This window comes from Paroedura picta, chromosome 8, assembly GCF_049243985.1.
Source record: "Paroedura picta isolate Pp20150507F chromosome 8, Ppicta_v3.0, whole genome shotgun sequence".
Classification (NCBI taxonomy): Eukaryota; Metazoa; Chordata; class Lepidosauria; order Squamata; family Gekkonidae; genus Paroedura; species Paroedura picta.
This window is the reverse complement of record NC_135376.1, coordinates 20520939-20543390: the sequence shown is the minus strand read 5'-3', so window position 1 is coordinate 20543390 and position 22452 is coordinate 20520939. Positions and strand designations below refer to the sequence as shown.

The 22452-nt window shown below is 41.0% G+C and overlaps 1 protein-coding gene across 6 annotated transcripts in view; it reads right to left on the bottom strand.

The window, feature by feature from the left end:
• VEPH1 (ventricular zone expressed PH domain containing 1) overlaps positions 1–22452 on the bottom strand; it is a 153694-nt gene that overhangs the window by 57136 nt on the left and 74106 nt on the right. For 4 of the 6 annotated variants that reach the window (XM_077348599.1, XM_077348598.1, XM_077348601.1 and 1 more), the window contains 2 exons: positions 14457–14677; positions 3215–3424 (listed from right to left, as the gene is read on the bottom strand). The exons of 1 other annotated variant lie outside the window; for it this stretch is intronic. In XM_077348599.1, the coding sequence (XP_077204714.1) occupies positions 3215–3424; positions 14457–14677 (431 nt within the window). The remainder of the gene's footprint in view (positions 1–3214; positions 3425–14456; positions 14678–22452) is intronic. One more of the 6 variants, XM_077348600.1, reaches the window with a different exon arrangement.

The following is a 22452-nucleotide window of genomic DNA, read 5'->3' as shown; positions in this document are numbered from 1 at the left end:
GATTGACCAAGTATTTGGTAGGAAAATTAAACTGAGAGTTTAGCATCCTTTCTCTGGGCAATAAGCAATTTCACAGTGCTGAGCTAAGGGGAATTGCACCTTCCTAAATTCATAAAATCCAGTTGTTTTAGGAGGGTGCAACTTTGCATAGGGCTGCATTGCTAAACTAGCTAATTAAATAAAGCAAACAAATACAATTCAATCATTGAACAAGACCTGGATTCAACTTATGCACCCAACCCAAATAATGGTGAAAGAAATTCACCTTCAATTTAGAACGTGCACAGTTAATTAGACTTAACAAAAGTAAATACACTCCCATCACTGCAAATTAAAGGTTTCATGCACACAAAATGTTCAGGAAAGCACTTGGGTGCTATTATAAACTAATCAGGTGGGTAGCCATTTAGTCTTCAGTAGCAGAACAAAATCTGAGTCCAGTAGCATCATAAAAATCAACAATTCTTTCCAGAGTAGACACTTTCATGAATCAAAGCTCTCAGTCAAACGTGTGGCAGATGCTATGTGACAAACTGAGTGTTGATTCACAAAAAGTGGAACGTTTTATTGGTCCTTAAGCTGCTGCTGGACTCAAATGAATCAGTTGCTGAAAATTCAACCTGAGAATCTAAACTAATGTTTCAATGGAACTCTGCCAAGGAATCAATTGGGATGTACCTGGCAAACGTCAATATTCCCTCCCCAGCAAAATTTTGAATGTCAGGAGCTAAACTTGTAGACACTAACCCAATAGTTATCCAGTGTTGCTACTAATTAATAAAAAGTTTTGCCAGAATAATCAGAGGCTATACAATAAATAGTCTACGGGAACAAGGGACAACCTCCCAAAGGAACGATAGGCATTTCCATGGTAGGGTTATCATCAAGCTGGAGGGAGAAAAAAAATGCCCTGTTCCCTAACAGGTGGTTGGTGGGTTATTTACTAGATGATATTGTCCATTATTATTTATTGGTTTTAATATGCCACCCCTCAACACATGCAGACTCAGGGCAGTTCACAATATGCCCTAAACATACACTGTCTATAAAATCATGGTTAAAAACATTATTAAAAACTTATGGTGCCCCATTACTTCTGCTCAGTTCATCAATCTGCCTCCTGGTCCATTTCATAAACAGTATGATCTTTACTCGAATTCTAACTTGGTGGAGGCAAACCTGGAGATGGAGGGCAAGAGGGAGCCCAGTAGATTTTATTGGGTGTAGTTTATTCTGGCCTCAACCAAAAGCCTGGTGGAAGGGCACCATTATGTAGGCTCTCCATAAATTAAGTAGTTCCATCATGGCCTGGGTCTTGAATGGCAGATCATTCCACCAGGCTGGGCCCCCAGCTAAAAAGACCCTGGCCCCGGATGAGGCTAGATGTATTTTCTTCATGCCACAGACCACCAGGTTGTTGGTATTAGAAGACCTAAACGTTCTTCTGGGAGCATACTGGGAGAGGCAGTCCCTTAGATACGCAGGGCCCAGACCATATTTACAAATTTAAAAAAATGAAATATCAAGTAGAAATGTCTTATCATAGCTCTTAGTTAGGAGGACTAACACATTCTTTTGAAAAGTTGGAGTCCAGTGGCACTTTTAAGGCCAACAAAGTTTTATTCAAGGCATAAGCTTGCCTATGCATGCTCACTTCTTCAGATACCTGAAAACTATTGGTCTTAAAGATGCCACTGGACTCAAGCTTTGTTCTGCAACACAGCTTCACACCTGAATTTTTAAAAATAAAATCCCTTCATCAAACAAGTCTTGACCAGCAGTACCGGAATGGGACCTTCTAAATATGTGGCAAATATTCAGAGAATAGAATAAAACTTCTACCAGGGACCTAGAACACTTTGAAATGGAACTGAAAATATTGGCCACAAATCAAGATAAAGTAAACAAGTCTAACTGGACTATCCAGGGCTGGTCCAAAGCTTTTTGGCACCCTAAGTTAGCGATCCCCAACCTGTGGGCTGCGGACCACATGTGGTCCTTCGACTAATTGGAGGTGGGCCCCAAAGGACGCCTTATCCCCCCCTGCCCTTTACTTCATCCCCCCAGCCCTTTACAACCCACTTCATTGTTGTGGTGTGTCTGTATCTTATTTTGAAGGGATGTTTAAACATTACCATAGCGATCAGAGAGCGCTAGGGCAGTGGTTGAGAGTAGAGGAGTAAACTACTCCCCCCACCGGGCCTCAGTAAAAGGCGTTGAGTGGTCCCCGGCGTTGAGTGGTCCCCAGTGATAAAAAGGTTGGGGACCACTGCCCTAAGTGAACTATGAGAAAGAGAAGTCAAGTCTAGAATGGCAGTTTTACTAGCTGGGCATTCAAAACAAAAAATGGAAAAAAAAAGAAAAGGAGAAGATCTTCAACAGCCTTCTGTGTTCTGTTGTGGCACCTACAGAAGACCAGCCAGATTGCCCAGTTTCCCTTCAAGCCAATAGATGAAGCACCCCTTCCCTTCCTTCCATGGTCTGCCTCTATTATTTGCATCAATGATGCTCTCAGGAGAATTCCATTAATTAAAAAAAATAATATCCATCTCATCTTAACATTGCATAGAGTTGATTAAACGACACCTTGCAATCAAAACGCTTTTTCAAGAAATCTTCCCATATGGGGAATGCAAGTTTGAACTCACATTTTGGGTTCCTGTATTGCTTTTTTAAAGGGAAACTTTAAAATCGCTAAGTATTCATGTAATGCGGGGTTCAAACTAACTAACTATCTGATGCATTTCTGCCATATGTTCATTTTCTCTGAATTGACTATATATTTATGCATGACTGCTTGCTCATTTTTCATTCTTTGTCAGGGCAAATAAACCATCTTTTAAGGGAGAATAAAGAGAAGTGGGGGAGGGAGGAGGAAAGAGATTTCCTGTGGCCAAGTCTATAATATTGATAGTCTTTTAAAATGCCTATTGGCGAAGGAATCGTTACAAACTATGCTTCTGAGATTTTCAGATCCACAGCAATGTTTCTTTTGCATCTCCCACTGCACTCTGGGGTACAGGGTAGGTTAAACAAATAACTCATAGAGATCTTATCCAGCTCTCAGAGTTATTGACAAGAGGCCTGGATACAATTAAATGCCTGATGCCCACAGGTACTATGTAATGTGGCTGTTCACCTTAATGTTTTGCTAGATCAGTATAGGAAAACTGATCAGCATGCAAAATCACTGACACATTTCAAGGAACTATACCTGTTAAATCTCATGTCTTTCCTTTCTTCTTTAGAAACCTGGCCAAGGCTGTACCTGCGCACAGAGCCAGGCGTACTGTTGTCAAGGTTTATTTTCTCTTCAAAAGCCTGTATTTTAACCTGAAGCTTTTCTTCCTCTTCGTTTCCACTCACAATGGATTTTAAATCATCCAGCTGTGAAGGAGATTCTGTTTCAGCAACATCTTCTACTCTAGAGAGGCAAAAACCATTGGGTTAGAAGAAACAGTTTTGTATTGTATGGGTTTTCCTTTAAAAATTATGTCTAAGACTCTAAGGATTTGCATACATGCTAAATTTTATTCTGTGTGCATCTATGGCCAGATTCTTTCAAGCGATACTGGCATATCTCCTCCTGCTCCATCGAGCAAACTTGGAAGCCTTTCTTCAGCCACAGGCAGCTCCTTTCAACTCAAGTGACTCTTCCATTGGAGAAATCCTAAGGCTTTATACAACATGAGTCTAAGTCCAAGGAACCTTCTTTCCAAGTTGCTTTTGGATTGAAGGAAGAGCCATTTCTATTGGAGGAAGATGTTCCAGCTAAAAGTAAGATACAGGCCAATAATTCCCATTGGTCCTGTATCTTTTTTACTTACCCATCTCTGTCCATCTATCATCTTAAGAGCTTCCCATGGAAATTTTTTAAACAGAGACTAGATAGTCATCTGACAGAGAGGCTGATTCTGTGAAGGCAAAGGGCTGGCAGGTTACAGTAGATGAGCGATAGGGATGTGAGTGTCCTGCATAGTGCGGGGGGTTGGACTAGATGACCCATGAGGTACCTTCCAACTCTATTATTCTATGATTCTATATCTATTAACGTTTTGGTGTTAATGCCTTTATCAATGGTCAGGCATCGAATAAAACCAGTATATATAAAATATACAATAGTTGTTGTAGCCAGTTGGCTCCTTTACATTAAAAGATATATTCAGGACACTATGGACCTCCAGTCAATTCTGTGGACCAGGAGGCCAGATAAAACTATTTGATGCCTCTAATGTTTCAAAAACAGGGCCTGGTCAAGGCAAGCTCTTTCAGTGTCCAGGAGGTATCTCATAATTAGGAGCCAGCCTTCATCCAGTATGCTTTATCTTGACTTGTGGCCAATATTTTCTGTTCTGTTTCAGAGTATTCTAAGTCCCTGGAAGAAGTTTAGGTCATGTCGAAACGTGTCTGGTCAGCACAGGCATTAGAATGTTTGTATGTATTGATTTTATTGAGGCTATGCTGAAAGCCTTGGATTTTATACTTGATTAATAAATGTCTTATATTTTTGTAATTGCATTCCACCCTGTATAGGCTTAAGTTAATTTTCCTTGGTGTTGACCATTTTAGGTTCTTCACAGGAAGCCTATAGATATGTCTAGAAAGTTGATTCAGTACCAGTAGTACAATAACCCAGTGAAGTTTTAAAATAACTATATTAACTCCGCTAAAGAACTATTCAGAAAGCTAAAGAAACATTGAGAAGGCAGTTGTTTTGTGAAAACCATAATTGGGGTGATTAATTTGGATTTTTGCACACTTGCAAAGCAAAGTAAAGCAAATAAACAAACAAACAAATAAATGGTCATGTCAGCCTGCCCCCCCCCTACCAAAATGGCCAATGATGGGCCTGGAGTGGGTAGAAAGGCAAGGGGCCCTGGGTGGGCATGTTCACAGCTATGCTTCCCAACCATATTCTCTGTGATCGCACCATTTCTGGGGTTTCCTGAAGCCTGCAGAATGTTTCAGGGCTATCTCAATGGTAAAAACATTGAGAAAGGCTGCGATAGACCAATAGTGTGACTCAGTATAAGGCAGTTTCATGGCTTCAATATTTGTCATGTAGCTTTAAACAAACAAATTGAAAATATTATAATCAGTTTAGGAAGTGAACCTGCAAGGAGGCTTCAGTTACTCACTCCCTAACCAAACTCATTCCTATCTATCCTGTCCAAACACCTTTTCTCTCTGGGCACCTTCTTTCTTTGCTCTGTATTGTCTGCAATAATAAGTACAAGTATTAGGTAGAAAACTGGACTGATAGTTATGGTTTGGGGTTAGCTTCCCTGTTTACAGTGGGGAATTAATTCAGAAGGTAGTGCCATGGGAATAGAGGGAGAAGCAATAAAAAATGAATGTCCAGTTTATCTCAGTCACGTACCTATTTTTAATCAATAGCTGAAAGCCAACTTTTGCAACCTACATGTGGGAAATAATGTTTGCCTGCATTTGGAAATTCCTGAAGAATTAGGGAGTGGAGCCTGAGGGATTTTGAGGGGGAGGGATGTTAGCAGGGTAATATTGCCCCATAAGTAGCATAGCCCTATAAGAATCTTTCACTAATTCCCCAAAGATTGTTTCAACTTTAGCAGGGCTGAATTTGTTGATCTCAAATTGTGAGCAATGTGATATCAGGAAAAAACTTTTTCACAGTCAGAGTAGTTCAGCAGTGGAATAGGCTGTCTAAGGAGGTGGTGAGCTTCCCCTCACTGGCAGTCTTCAAGCAAAGGTTGGATACACACTTTTCTTGGATGCTTTAGGATGCTTAGGGCTGATCCTGCATTGAGCAGGGGGTTGGTCTAGATGGTCTGTGTGGCCCCTTCCAACTCTATGATTCTATGATTCTAACCCCACACTTCTCTTTTTGATTCTGTGTCAGGGCCTCAAAAGCATGGAATGGGAGAGTTAATGGAGATAATGGACATCTGAAGGTATGCTTGTCTGATTGCTGGAAGATGGAGTGTCATGAACATCAGCTTCCTTTAGCTACAAACTTTAATTCCTGAGCAATCCAACACCAGTGATTGTGAAATGGAGATTTAGTTGGGAAATAAATAAGCAGCAACCAGATGTGGCAGTGGCCAATGGGCTGTAGAACACAATGACCAAGGGAAAGCTTTGATGACTTAATGATTGCCCCAAAAGAGAAATCTGAAATAGGAACAAAATGCTAACTTTGACCCAAACCGCTACAATACCAGCCAGTCACGAGATACTGAATAGTGTGTATCAAACACACATTATTACCGAATCCCCCCTTTTTTTTGGCATGCATGACCCTTACTTAGATGTTGTAAACCAGTACTGTTATTTTGTAAAACCTCAGTGCTGTATTTGGCTTCATATCAACACAATCGCTTGGTCTTACCAACACAATCTGATTCTCTGACCAATTAAAACAAACCATTATGCAAAGCTTAGCAAGTTTTCATTTGTGTGATCCTGCTTCCTTTCCCACTCATGCAAGGAACCATGAGTCAGTGTTTACCAAATGCATCTCGCCATCACTGTAGGGGCACTGGCCATAGAAGGAAGTGTTTTTAAGAGCCAGTTGCTTTTAAGGAGACATTTTGTCCTAAATCTGATTCTACATTCTTCACTGTGGCTCACCAGTCAATAAAATATATAACTTGGCTCAGGCTTTGCAAGTTAGCGAATTTTGCACACAGGGAGCTCTCAGCATGGCCAGCTCTACATTTTCTTGCTAAAGCAAAACTATATATATGTTATCCCTGGAGATGCTGTTCAGGGGGTATATTGTTTTTTATTTGTCTGGGTCCAGAATCCTCTCTCCAAGACGGTGTCTTCCTTGGCCAAGAGTACTTCTTGGTAAGCATGAGTGATACGACGAGTACGAAACGCTTAATACTTAGCACAGCCAGGAGACCTGTTTCCTTTGCTGGCTCCTTCCATAATAAGAGCAGCCAATAAAATGAACTACTGGGGGAATTTAGGGACGAATGAAACCACTAATTCCAACGCATTCTGCTATGCCAGAGCTCTGGAGGGAATTGCGACATCTGGGGTAGCTTCCAAACTACTCCAAGCATGAACCAAGCAGTTCAAAGAGCTGATTCAGCAGTATACACAACAAGTTTGAAAAGTAGGCCATATTGCAAATGAGCGTGAGTCAAAGATAGTTCAGTTCACCTAGTCCAAAATGATACATAATTTACTCTATTTTAGGAGTACTATCTAATTACTGTTGACATTCTGCCCTCTGGAGAAAAATGAGCACTTAAAGAGAGCTGATAAGAGGACCTCATTCATAATTGTTTCTTTTATTGTAAACATGCTGTAATCAGTGGGGAGCAGTTACTTAGTGAGCCCTAATAAGAATCATACCCAGAAAATATAGCCCTATTAAAGAAGCACTGTCAAGAACCCTGTTTAAAAAAACATTCCCTGTGTGGGATTACTTCCAAGGAAACCAATACCATTCAGCAGTTCCAACAATGCAAACATTTGTATTGTTATAATGAGAATCGTGGAAATAAAAGGTAAGTGTTGGGTCACTTATGCGCTGTTAGTGCTAGGTCACTTATGCCACATCAAGCTGCTCTTGTAAAGAGAAGAAATAACTTTTCATCCAGTCACTAAGTAAAATAAATAAGAGAGGATACAATCAAAATTGCATGCCTTGTTATTCTCAAGAATAGTGGCTGGGAGGTTTCAATAGACCTGCATTTTCTCTTTGTTAAGTTGGCCATGTAAGATTTCGAAGATGAAATCACTATACATTAACATTCCCAATTCATTTTTTTTAAAGGTAAGCTCTGTGGGCTGAATGACCTACATCTTTGGGATAAGCTGGGGGCAATGGCATTTCAAACACTGACTGGTTTTAATTATGTGTAAATGAGATACATGTAAAAATTCCCCACGTCAAATGATTCAGGCCAGCCATTACTGTTTGAAAAGTCACTTTCCGGCACTGTATAGAATACTGATGAAGCCAAAGTCTTCAATTAAGAAGTCTGTTGTACAAATTCACTCCGTTCAGAACTTTCAGGCTAATTATAAACCAGATCCAAGTTTAAAAAAAAATAGGGGTCATAGCTTGCTGCTTAGCACTAGCCATCCCCTCAGCTACAACTATCTCTTGTCCTTTTCCACTAGAACATGCCTGTGTCTGTTTGCGAGAAGAGCTACTGCTTCAGTCTTCATTAACTGGTGTCAGCAGCTTCTAGGGAACCCTGGCACCTGGGACTTTATGTGGTAATTCAGGATCAGTCTGACTAGAGCCCAAGTTAAGCTTTAGGCTTCTCCACTGTCAGCTTCCAAACCATGGGAGACACTGCAAAAATTCTGATGTATGATGCTTCAATTTGGTTTCTGGGGGGGGGAGCACAAAGTTTGTACAGTTTCAACCTGGAAAGTACTAACATTTAGTAACTGGCTTCAAGCCACATGTGTGTCAGTCACTGCATGCATATAAGGGGCACGTATGTGTTAAAAGACATAGCCAATGGCAGCTTCCAAGCACATACGCAGTCAGTGTATATCACACATGCAAGATTGTGTACAAGTTTCTCCTTAAAAAGTAAGGTTTATAAGCAGAAGCTAGATGACCACCTGACTGTAAGGCTGATTCTATGAACTCAGGCAGATTATGAGAGGGTGGGCATGATCTTGAGGCCCTTTCTTACATGTCCAGTGTAATGCCGATCACCACATCGGGGTGAGGAAGGAATTGCCTCCTGACCAAATTGGCAAGGGATCCTGCAGGTTGTTTCCTTTCCACTGAGCATAGAGTGGGGGGAGGGACTAGGGGACTGGGGAGGGGAGATAGTTGTGATGTTCCTGTGTTATAAAGGGGGTTGGACTAAAGGCCTTGATGTTCTTTCCAGGTCTGTGTTTCTGTGTTACTGTAGCACTGGAAAGGCAGTGCTAGAGTAACTGGATGGTGTCTCTAGGCCATCTCGAAAGATCCCACGCTACAGTACCTCTCCCACATAAGCACTGCCCAGTCTGGAAACTTAAGATAATATTGATACAGGCTTTTCTCATGTGATCCTGGGTATCTAATGATCTTCATGGTATAGCAAGGAACTAAACTGTGGCAGCTTTCATGCCATGAAGGTAACACCAGTGAGTACCTGTGATGGTTAGATGAAAATAAAGAGACAGAGGTGGAAAAAGCCAGTTCTATATGGCTTCCTAAATTAAAAAAACCACACTGAATTATAAGTTGCTACATTTACTCTCCTCTCTCCTTTCCAGGAAAGAACCTGAGCCTTCATTGTTTCCGCGAAAGAGCAATGTATGTTTTCAGTGAAGTCCTGCACTATAGAATTTCTTTATACCACCCTCACACCGTCTACATTAAGTTCCTGGAAATCGGTCAAGATTCCTGTCCACATCAGTGATGTCAACTACAGGGACATGCTTGAAACACAGGCATAAACAACACCTATCAAATGGAGGAGAATGGACTGTAGCCATAACGAATACTGGAAAACAAAGTACCAGTAGGGAATAGTAACAAATGGGAAAGCAATCCTCTTGTTAAAGAAGCCAGGCCCGTATCAGGGCTACATTGGCTCTGTATATATCAGAAACACTTATCCAGCAGGAAACACCAACTCACTTTAGATACAACTGTCTGTCGCTATGCCTTTTCACACCACAGGATATAGTTGCCTTGGGGCAACAGGGCTTGTCATACCCCATCATCAACACTTGTACAGACCAATTTTTTAAGAAGGGAGATTTACCCAAATCAAGGGAAGATTATTTTATAGGTCCCTGTATCAATATGGGGGGCTTATCATAGATCCTACCTTGGAATCCTGCCCTTGTGAGTCAAAATCCTACTTTTACTCCTGAAACTATACTTCTGTAATTCCAGGAAAACAGAACAAAACTGCTGTAATTGTCTTGATTTCCATATAGCCCCATTTCAAATGTATGTTCCACTTCCCTGCAACCATTCCACTTGGTCTTTAGCTACTTTTGAAACAGGAATCATTGAGCCCTAAGTATGGATGGGGGAAAGGTAGGGGCAGCCCTTAATGAAATCAACCATTCTGACCCCAGACTTCATGGTTTTAGCTCCACACACTGACACTGATAAGTCACACCCCTAGTTTCATTTCCATATTTACAATAAGTCATAATTATTCATATAAATCTGTGATCAAAACAAGATTGCTTGGAATTTTATGTTTCCTTAATATCAATAACAACTTCCTACTAATGCAATTGGAGAAGTCAAGGCCATTATTTTGGGATACCTTTTACTAAAACAAACAAAACACCCTAGCAACTGCAGCAATAACCCTTTCCCTCTTGTTCTCAGCTTCCATGATGGCCTTTTCCAACAGAGTCTGTTTCCACATATGGATTTTTCTTGAGATGGCACAAAGCAAACCCTCTCCCTACTAAGTTCAGGAGCTTCTTCATGATACCATGTCTTTCCTGAGCATGATTCCTAGCGCTTAAAAAAAAAGCTTCCTTGGCTCCAAGCGAAAGGGGAAACAGGGTGTTGGCTGCAGGCTGAGCTACTGTGTCAAAGCTTTGTTGAGGAAGCTTAGCCCACAGCCAATCTGTGGAGGGGACAAGGCTTAGCAAAGCCTTTCTCAACTTTTTTACCATTGAGAAACCCCTGAAACATTCTTCAGGGCTCGAGAAACCCCAGAAGTGGCACAATCATGCAGAGAGACTTAATGGAAGTTGAACTGAGAGGGGGAGAATCTGCCTCCCTTGCTGGGCAGGAAATGGAGAGGAAGGGCAGGACAATGCTGCTGAGTCTATCATGCCTTTCCCCCTCCATACAGTCTTTTCGTTGGATGCTCACTGGTTGCTCACTGGTGGTTCACACGTTTTATGATGGTAAATCTACTTTCCTCGATTTACTGCATTATGAGTTAAAATGGTGAAATCACAAGCCGGCTGCTGGGTAGCCTCTGGATGTAGGTGACGTCATGTGGAGGGGCCTGAATATGTCGCCAACATTTGGAGGCTGTCCAGCTACATTTTGCACATGCGGAAATTCCCACTGTCTTGTCTCTTTAGAACTTCTCTATCTATTGGAAGTCTGCCATGAGGATACTCCCTGGCCCTAAAAAGGCTATCTTCAACCACTAGAAGGACACAGCAGAGTGGATGTCCAACTCCAGGATAGGACATCCAGATTTGACCCACTGCTGAGTATTGCCTGTCCCTGAATCATCATAATGATCATCATCGTCAAACATAAAATATGATGATCAGTGTTTGTTTTTAAACTTACAAAGAAGTGATAATATCAAAAGAGATAATGTTTGAAATCAGCCATATATCCTGCACTGAAGAACAATGATATTTAGATTGTGTAAACTTTTCACAATTTAATCCACTAAGATTCTACTACATTTCTTTTTAATTTTATCCAGCATACTGGCGTCTACTCACAATGTTACTCTAAGGCAGATTTTCATATTTATATGCTTAGCAACATCTGTGTTGAGTTTTATTATGTGCGTAATTTCTCATCTCCTCCTCTTGACCATTTATGTTTCCCTCAGTTGTAATTATAAGGTTTTCATTTATTTTAAAAGAGACTACTGTTCATTAGCTGCATGAGACAGTAAATATCATTTGGCCTGAACTCACTGGGACACATGTTACATGTGTTAAGTACGTCAAACAAACTTGCAAAGTCCTAGACCAAGGGTGGCCAAACTGTGTCTCTCCAGATATCCACGGACTACAGTTCCCATGAGCCCCTGCCAGCTTCATCTGGAGAGCCACAGTTTAGCCACCCCTTATTTTCATTCTGCAAGAGATGTTGGGCTTTTTAAAAGTTTGATAATCTGTAGCCATTTAAAGAGCAGGACCTATTCAATTATTTAAAATTTGCTTCAGGAACCAAGTACAGCGATGTGTTTATTAAGTTAAGCTGCATATAGTTAATAGCCAGGGTATTTGAAAAAATAGCAGTGGAATATCATATGATTGAAAAGATACTCCTGTATAAAGTAAAATGAGATGTTTTCTGGGATTTTAAAGTATTAGATGTGAGACAGAAAGACTGGAACTCGTTTTTTTACTTATAGATGTTTCAATAGCCTTTTCTGAGACATTCGTAATCCAGATATTTAGGCCAAGCGAATATGTACTGGGTGTTTCGAGGAAAACATATCTTTAAAAAAAATCTGCAGTGTGAAGAAAAAGCATTATCTAGACGCAATACCAGAATGGCCATAGACCAGCATTAATCTCCTTGTTACCTTCAGCTCTTTGCGGCCTGAAGCAATCAATCCTTGTGAAATACTGAACTTATAGCTGCTTGCTAATTCAGAGTTCTTTATTACATCATTGTGCAATCATTCATTTAACTTTTAAGTAAGCTTATGCAGTACAAAAAGTCAGAAGATGCTTTCTGAGGACTGTGAAAGAAGGGGGACTTTCACTTGGAACAGGTTTCCTCAACCAGCCTGTTCCTACAGACATCCATTGGTGCAGACCTTTGGTAAAGAAGAGCAAACTGGTAATCAGCCGAGACTGCAGGTCTGGTTCTGTTTACAGATAATCTGAACATATTTATGTGCTATCACTCCCTATGCCAGTTTGGTGTAGTGATTAGGAGTGCGGACTTCTAATCTGGGATGCCAGGTTCGATTCTGCGCTCCCCCACATGCAGCCAGCTGGGTGACCTTGCGCTCGCCACTGCACTGATAAAGCTGTTCTGACCGAGCAGTGATATCAGGGCTCTCTCAGCCTCACCCACCCCACAGGGTGTCTGTTGTGGGGAGAGGAATGGGAAGGCGACTGTAAGCCGCTTTGAGCCTCCTTCGGGTAGGGAAAAGTGGCATATAAGAACCAACTCTTCTTCTTCTACGCAGTGGGAGTTTCCTGGTGATGCCACACCCAGTAGGGAATGTCTGAGCGATGTTACTTCTGATGACCTGTGAATTATAGGGGCATGGCAGGAAGGTGTGGCCAGCAAACATCACTTCCAGGATTTCTCAAAGACTGAAGAATGATTCAGCGGGGTCTCAATGATAAAAAGGATGAGAAAGGATGACTTAGACAACAGGAAGTAGTATTTGATACCTCTCATGGTTAAGTGGAAAAGGACAATGAGTTGTCTGACTCCAGTTCAAATTATGGGACTGAACAATGTTTTTTTTTTACAGTCAGTAATTCAGATAACAGTACATAGATGGTCAGATTAAACTAGAATCATGGCACCCAAATCCTAAACATATGTTCCATTTGATGGAATGAACCTTACTTCAAGTACACTTTAAAAATAAATTCCATGGGAGTCAATGGTATGTATTCACACTCATGCATCTTTGTTTTGGCGTATTTGTGTTTACTTGCAACTAACTTCAGCTTTTCCAGTACGATCTTCCAAACATATTTCTGCACCACAGTAACTCCTAATCAGGGATAAGATGTATAAACATTCTGTATACAAATTTATTCATGCAAGTACCAAATGGTTTGCTCATTCGTATAAACAGCAAGTCTTTCTCTGTGTACATGTGTTATTACAGTGACAACTCAGTGGAACTGCAGAATTAAATATGGGGTATACTGTTTGTTTCTTTCTCAGAATGTCTTTTCATAGTTCCCGATCAAAGTTATTTAGATTACTTTCATTATTACAAAATCTGGGCAATGTCTTCAGGCTACTGAACTTATTTATTCTTTTTTAAATCTGCGAAAACATACGAGTCCACTTTGCCTTGGAACATACTAAGTTTATAGTAGTATTTAATACTCATTTTTGTTGTACCAATTCTTATGTGATGGTTAATTTGTGCAAAAGAAAAACAAATTACAATGTGAAAATCAGGAAAAACATTATGACCGTTTACGCACTAGGAACTTCACTGCCCCAGCTCCCATGCAGGAGCACAAATTGGGGGCAGATGAGGCGCACCAGGCCAAATGCTCCCCTGTGTGGGTGCAGGAATAGATGGGGCAACCTGCCATGACTACAACTCCAGCCTGCAGCGCAGCATGAAACCTCCAGTGCGTAAACGGTCTATGACAGCAACAGTGCTTCCTATGTCTAAATATGCAGACTAGGGGAATGCAGCAGACCATAGATGTTAATGGCCTGGACTGGCTCCATGAAACCACCTGATTTCCAGAACCAGAAGGATTCTGTGTGGTGTTCTTATCCTGTCTTGAATGGCTTGCAATACCTTTTGCCAACCAGCAATAGAGTACAGCATGCAAGCAATGCTTTGACCGTCTCCCATCGGTTTATCAGAGATTTGGTCATCAGGTTCATATCAATCAATATCATGTGTCCTTAGTTATTAATGTATGCCTTTTGGATCCCCTTAAAACTAAAGCAACAGTTACAAAATCCACTAGTCACCGAACCACAAGACTGTTCAGCAATCAGTGAGGAAATACTATTTAATATGGCTGTAGATTTCTGGCATATCCACACGTTCAAAAACATGCTGTATTAAGTCATTCAAATAAAGGCATGAGAACATTGGCTTTACCTGCTGTCAGAGGTAGTGTCATTTTCCAGCTGTTGAATGAGAAGTTTAGCTATGGCAGTGAAACTGTTACTCATACGATAAATGTCTCTGCTCTGGATGCCCAAGATATTGGAGAAGGTGTCTGTGATGTGCTTAATCTCCAGCAGAAGGATATGATGGAATGAATGTTCCATGTTAGCTAGTTGATTAACCAAGTAGATCAGGCATATTCGGGCTCTCTCCTAAGTATTAAGAAGGGATGGTGTTGAAAGTAGAAGCCATTATTTTAAAACGCATATTGATTGTGATCATTTTATCAAAAGAAAGTTACAAATCACAACACTGCTACTGTACTTATTTCAAGACCATTCACAACATTTCACTTTTAAGGGCACACACATGACTAGAAGTGACTAGAAGCCATCCATTTTGTAATCTGTAGGGTCTTTGTAGTTTGAATTGGATGAAAAAGGCGAGGAGACTGGAATAGAATCCTAGAACCATAGAGTTGGAAGGGGCCATACCGGCCATCTAGTCCAAACCTCTGCTCAGTGCAGAATCAGCCTAAAGGAACCATGATAAGTTATCTGTCCAGCCACTGCTTAAAGACTGCCAGTGAGGTGGAACTCACCACCTCTATAGGCAGCCTATTTCCCAGCACACATAAGGGAAATTGAAGTCACCTATAATTTGCAGGTCAGTCCTAGACCAACGAGAACTATCATAAGTATGTACACATGTCAGTGATGTCAAGTTACAATCTACTCCTGGTGACCTCAACAAGGGACTATCAAGGTAAGTAAAAAGTGCAGAGGTGATTCGCCATTGCCCTCCTCTCCAGTGTGGTGATCTTTCATCCAAGTACCATCCCTACTAACTTTCCAAGATCTGATGCTACCTTTCTTCCTGCCACAAATATACTATTTCATAGAAGTGAAAATGGGGGAACCTGACTATGCATGTCTGCTCACAAGTAAATCCCATGGAATACTACAGGGTTTATTCTTAAGTAGAACAGACAGCATTACAGCCTAAATGTCCTCCCCATGGTCTGCTGTAGGAATGAACAAACATAAACATTTTGGGGTCTTTCATATTTAAGGAGCCATGCGTCATCTTTCCCAGAGACTGAAATCCTGAGAACACTGTCTTTGGAGCAAGACCCAGCAAATTCAGTGGAACTAACTTCTGACTAGACGTGCTTAGTACTGGTCTCTATGACCTGTCTACATTCAAATTTAGGGAGGATTTGTAAATGTTAATATGATTGCTTCATTTTTATTTTAAATGCATTTTTACAAAATGTGGCACAGAGGGGTGAACAGGCTGGCATTATCCTCTGTTGCTTCACTCTTCTTTTCTACATAAAACTAAAAGGCACATTCATCTTTGTAAATCAATGGGCCTGAACAGGCTCTTTCTTCTCTATCTCTATCAGTGAACATCATTTCATTGAAATTACAACATCATTGTCCACACAGAACGTTTCCATGATATTCCCCTCTCTCTCTCTCTCTCTCTCTCTCTCTCTCTCACACACACACACACACACACACACACACACACACACACACAAACACACTTCCTCTGTAGAAATCTACCCCTTGGTGTAGTGGTTAGGAGTGCAGACTTCTAATCTGGTGAGCTGGGGTTGATTCCCCGATCCTCCCCCACATGCAACCAGCTGGGTGACCTTGGGCTTGCCACAACACTGATAAAACTGTTTGGACCGAGCAGGAATATCAGGGCTCTCTCAGCCTTTCAGGATACAAATGAAAGAAAAACAGTAAAGGTTTTTTTTAAAAAAGACATTTACCACATTCCTCTAGAATATTTAAATTGAATGGATATACGCATTAATTTTTCAGTTAACATCTATTGAAGACATTCTATTGCTTGTCATCTTTTTTTTCAAGCAGTACAACTTTTGTTTCAAGTGCAGAACATTGATTGATTTATAGTGTTTCTCTGCCTTCGCTAAGCAGTAATATGTATAGTAAAATGTTTTGACCCAAAGGGCCACTCAAGGACCCTGCTTCTGGGGAGGAGAAGGTTGGGAAACCAATAAGGGTCAGAAATATAAATATGTGGCCTACATTCACCCTATAAATATGGCAAGACATCATATTGTGGATACAGTATGCTGTGCTGGTACACCTACAGAAATCCCAGCTCAGCAGGAAACTCAATGGATGATCTTGGGCCAGTCAGGGGGATATTGGGAGGATAAATAACAGATGCAGAGAGAACCTTAAATGTCATCATGAGCTCTTGGAAGAAAGGTCTGATAAAAATGTAATCTGTAAAGAAAGTAGATTCTAGTAAAATGGACAAAATACATACAATTGCTGGAGACAATGACACAGTATAGTGATTCTGAATTAAGTGCAAGCAGGAGATCCTTGCATCTAGAAGGCAGCTAACATACTTGGAAAGCCATGATTGAATCCTCCTTATTTTTAGTTAAGGCTAGACAGATTAAGACATAAACAAGGGCTTAATGGTGTTTACAGAAGAATTCTGTTTCCCAAAGATACAAATGGGAAAATAAGACTTTTCCAACTTTTGATTCACTTGGCAGAAATCCAAGTGTGCACTATTTTGCTACTCATCTAGAATACTGTTAAGGAATCATAAAATGTGCTGTCATAGGATATGCAGCTAATATATAAAAAGAGAAAGATACCAAATTTAACCCCACAAAGCCCTTCTAGCAATACCCACCTCCTACACATAAAAACAATAATTATCATTGGCATAACCAAGAACAAAAGTTTCTGGTGAAAGTGTTTTTTGCATTTTTAGCATTGAGTGGGAGGTTGTATGTTTATGTTGAATATGGGTAATAGCTTTACATTTTTATCGTATACAATTATATATGTTGACAAGGGAACAATGTTAACTTAAAGTGTTGCAACAGCTTAAAACATTTTATTTTGCTTTATCTTAGAATGTAAGGAAACAGCAGAGGAAATGTGGAGTGATTCTAGATTTATCTTGGCAAAGGGATCACTCATATCAAGGTAAATAATCAGCACATTATAAAGGGCTTCTGATCTTTTCTTTGGAGAACTTATTTAACAGACACAGCATTGTGTTAAGGTTTCTACAAGAGACTCCTACAAAAGTCAGTCTGAAGTGTGCACTTAGCCTAGGAACAAAAACTGAGCCAACATAGGTACAAAGGATCTTTTTTCCCCTTTTGCCAGATTGCTTGCCTATTTGAAAGGGTCGACCCAAGGCCAGCTGTACTGCAAAAGCACAGAAACCAAGTTGCAGGCAAACTTACAGTTGTGCCCAACATCCTTTGCAAAGGACTGTGTGCAACTCTTCTTAGATCATCCAACCCAATTTCATAGAAAAGGAAACCATCTTGGGTCAGTCCAGGATCAAGTTACAGCTCACAGGGCACAAAAAGAAATGTTCATTCAGTATGACCTTTTCTGCATGACTGCTAAGGCCTGGGCCAGTACTCATCTGGTTTCAGGGCTAATCCCTGCTTTCAGTTGATGTTGGCACCAGCCCAGGGCTGGCCCAGGGCTGGCCCAGGGCTGGCCCGACTCAAGCCCTTGGTTGCAAGGGAATGTGGATTCTTCTGCAATCCCTTCCTTGCTACAAGCGCCATCGGGGCCTATATTGTGCCAGGCTCACCTGACAGGGAAACGTTGGGCCACCTGGGCCTGGCTTCTTCCCTGAGTATGGAAACTCGGAAGGAATAAAAAATGCCCCCGTCAGCTCTGCAGTGTGCTGTGGACCCGACTGTGGCATTTTCTTTTTAATTTTCAAGAAGCTGTAATGCAATCTTGAAAAAGCAGTCTTGAAAAAAAAATTGTAATGGCCCACACCGCTGCAAAGCATGGCGGAACTTCTCCACTCTGGCTGCCTCATCTGGGGCGGACCAAGTCCTGCGGGAAAAATGCTCCCCTGTCTGGACCTGGGAAAAGGCAGGGAAAACAACCCTATTACAAACACCCAGCTGCAACCTGGTGTGTTGTGGTTGGTGCAGAATAGATATTTAATTTACCATAAACTATGTTCTGGGTAATTTTTTATCTTAACAGCTTCTGCAGCAATATTTTGAGCCAATGGTACTCAACTTGACATTCACAATTACCATCTACCAAAAGAGCCACGTTTACTTCCATTCTAGGTAGAAGGCCTCTACTTCAAGGGAGGTTTGCAGCTTTTCTGTTCCTCCAGCAGTGGTTGTTGCAAGATGGGAATCAACAATCTACCACAGGCCCCATCAAGCAAGGACTTTGCCCACTGTCCTGAAATATAGGCTGGGTGCCACATTGGGGAGTTATGCTCAGAAGAGCCACATGACTCCAGGGCCACTGAGTGGGTATCATTGTATTAAGCTATTTTTATTAAACGACATTTCAGAACTGTTATTCAATTACTGTTACTACTATTACTATGATAGTAAAGAGCACAGAAAAGCTAAGTAGGGATTTTTTAGTACCAAACTCTGTAGAAAAAGCAAGGCTATGATAGCCTAAGAAAAGGAGCTCTGAAATTCTATGGGATTTAGAAGAAAAGCTTGTTTAATGGTTCATCTTGGTCTATTTTTAGGTCTTCGCTTATAAGAGGGTTAGTCCCAGGATGTGTTTTAGTGTCAAGATCAGCTCCTGGATTAAGTGAGGAAGTAATAAAAAAAAGTGAATGTGTGCAGAGTGTTTTGCAAACAAGATACTGGATTCAGTCCCTGGCACCATCATTTAAAAGGATGAGGTATTATGAAAGACCTCTGCTTGAGACCTTGAAGAGCTGTTGCCCAACGGAGTAGATCATACTAGTCTTGATAGGATCTTACTCAGCTTCATGTGTTCATGTGAGTCAGTGAGCCTGGAAAGTTGGATGGTCAACTAAATATGGCTATTTTAATTGCTTTGTGTGATGCTTAAACTTAATGTTTATAGTTGTCCTTAATATTAGCATACAGGATGACGTATGAACAAGCACTCGGGACTGATTTTATGACCAACAGTCTCTTTGGAGAAGGACATAGATTCTTCAGACAGAATGATTCACTGTACTGACTGTAAAGATAAGGAAAAGGTAAATGGGGTGTATATAAAATAAAGTTATTCCGTGCATGTATTTCTGAATTTGTCACCACAATAGCAAAAAAGAGGCCAATACCTTTTGTGCTCTCATGCTGTGTTTACAAGCAAACAGCTATGCTTGTATTAGCCTATTATTTTTAATAGATACCCTGCTTATTTCTTTTCTTAGAGACAGTTTTAATAGCACCAGCTGTGTTTCTGCTTATTTCATCGACTTCAAGTTTACTTTCTTCTGAGTAGTTACATTAAAAGAGCACACACTGCTGGAATTCTTTCAGGATACAAGCGGTTCTAATTTATTTCAATCTTTAAAAAAGGATAAAAGGTAAAGGTAAAGGTATCCCCTGTGCAAGCACCGAGTCATGTCTGACCCTTGGGGTGACGCCCTCCAGCGTTTTCTTGGCAGACTCAATACGGGGTGGTTTGCCAGTGCCTTCCCCAGTCATGACCGTTTACCCCCCAGCAAGCTGGGTACTCATTTTACCGACCTTGGAAGGATGGAAGGCTGAGTCAACCTTGAGCCGGCTGCTGGGATCGAACTCCCAGCCTCATGGGCAAAGCTTTCAGACGGCTGCCTTACCACTCTGCGCCACAAGAGGCTCTTTAAAAAGGATACATCTATACAATTTTAAATTATTAAAAGCTACTGAATTTTTAAGGATTCATACCTGCACTATCTATGTGAAGTAATACCTGCACTATCTTTCTAGAAACCTAGGAAGAACAACCAAACATGAAATTTAAATTTGAAACCAGGAAGGCAAAAAAGGAGAGCAAGAAACCAGAAAGGCAAAAAAAGGAAGGCAAAAAAAAAAGGAGAGGAAAGTCATATTTTGAAGGACCATGATGTTTCCTCACAGGTATTTAAAAGGCTGCCATATAGATGATGGAGCAGAGTTGTTGTCTCTTGCCCCGGAGGGCTGGACCAGAACCAATGGGATGAAATTAATTCAAAAGAAATTCTGTCTAAACACCGGGAAGAAATTCCTGACAGCTAGAGCGGTTTCTCAGTGGAACAGGCTTCCTCGGGAGGTGGTGGGTTCTCCTTCTTTGGAAATTTTTAAATAGAGGCTGGATAGCCATCTGATGGAGAGGCTGATTCTGTGAAGGCTCAAGGGGGTGGCAGATTACAGTGGATGAGCAATAGGGATCTGCATAGTGCAGGGGGTTGGACTAGATGACCCAGGAGGTCCCTTCCAACTCTATGATTCTATGATTCTAGATACATCTGAAAATTACCTAAGGAATACCACTGCGCAGTTGTTGCCTGACCCTGACTACAAGATTTAGTATCAGAGACCTGAAACTTCAAATGTGGGGCAGTTTCCATCACTTGTCAGTGCACTCAATTTAAACTGAGGAAAAGGCCTGGGATGATTTTGTGCCTGAAAGTTTCAGTCACAGGAATATTGCAATGGAAGTTTTATAGCCTCAGCCATTCAGATGCTCAGTTCTCAACCCTGAGTGTTTAAGTCACAACAATGAAGGCCTTTGGGCATGTAAAATGAAAATACTGTGAGAATACAGATAGTTATAGTTCTCAAATGCTTGTATTTTGCTTGCGATAATTAAAATGGGCTGGTTAGAAATACAATATAAAGACAGACACTGCTTATTCATGACTCAAAAGTAATTTCATTGAAAACACTGCGAATTTGGCAAGGGCCACCACGATTTTTGGATATGGCTTCACAAGTGCTAGAATGATAATATTTGTCCCAAAATCGACCCCATTCCCTTTTCACATGGTCTTACTTTCCATCTTTCACAGTGCTACTCTATAAAGCTAAATTTTAGTCACAATGCTTCTGAGGGTGGAAAATATATTCCTAAGGCCGCTGTATATTTTGTCTTCATTTACATGTATAATATTAATGCAGAGCTAAAACAAACTGGGGGTACCTTCCTGGGCTTACCTGGGGTTTTTTCTGGGGGGATAGTTCAGTCAGATGCCTCAGAGGGCTGTACTTTTGAAAAGCCCTTGGGAAAAAACTATGCAGCCACTTATGCTCTCTAAGGAAAGGAGTCCCTGCGAGAGGACTAATGACATTAGAGGAAATATACAGTCTGTCAAGCCACCTTTCAAAGCCATTGGGAGGTGGCTGATGAGGACAGCGCCTGCCTACCCTCCCAAGGCAGCAAGTAAGAAAGCCGAAAAGAAGGAGAGCAAAGATCCACTTTTCTCATGTCAAGAGGAAGGCCAATAAATGGGTGGAGCTCCAGTTATCCCTACATACAAACATCACCCCAATCTTTAAAAAGCAACTAAAATAGTAATACTTCCTCAGACAATCGAAAACTTAGTGCACATTATAAATAAAGCCCAAAGAACAGGGCACACTGCCAACAACAAGCTGCATTTTCTGTACTGCCACTGGTATTTCTGACCCATTGGCCATTTGGATTAAATATGAGAAGGACTTCTCATTCGGCAAAGAAGAGAGTGGCAGACGCTGAAATGAAGCTGGCAAGCGCGTCACTGCTGTTCTTCTCCTGTCACTTCCATAAATATTTTTTTAAAACCATCTTGTGAAAGGTCTTTCCGGTTGTCACTGAAACTGGACCTAGTTATGAAAAACAACAACATCAACCTATGTCATCCCTTCAAATAAATACTGTTCCTCATGGCACAGCCAGCTGTAACCAAACCCGCTGCTAAGTCAGCATGTCAGAACAACTTAAGAGGAATAAGAAAGGCAACAGGATGTAATGTCAGTTGCTAAACACTTAAGCAGATACATTAGGAGGAAATATCACAAGAATGTGGTCTAGACATAGGCTGTGATGAGCTTAGTAGCAATGGCAGGACAAAAATGAGCCCCATTGCTGTATTCCACCTGCATTTGACATTACCACTACTTGGACATACTAAATCCATTATTAATACCATTACTTGGTCCTCTAATTCTTCCTCTCCACTGGATGTTTCGAGAGCACACAGATATGAA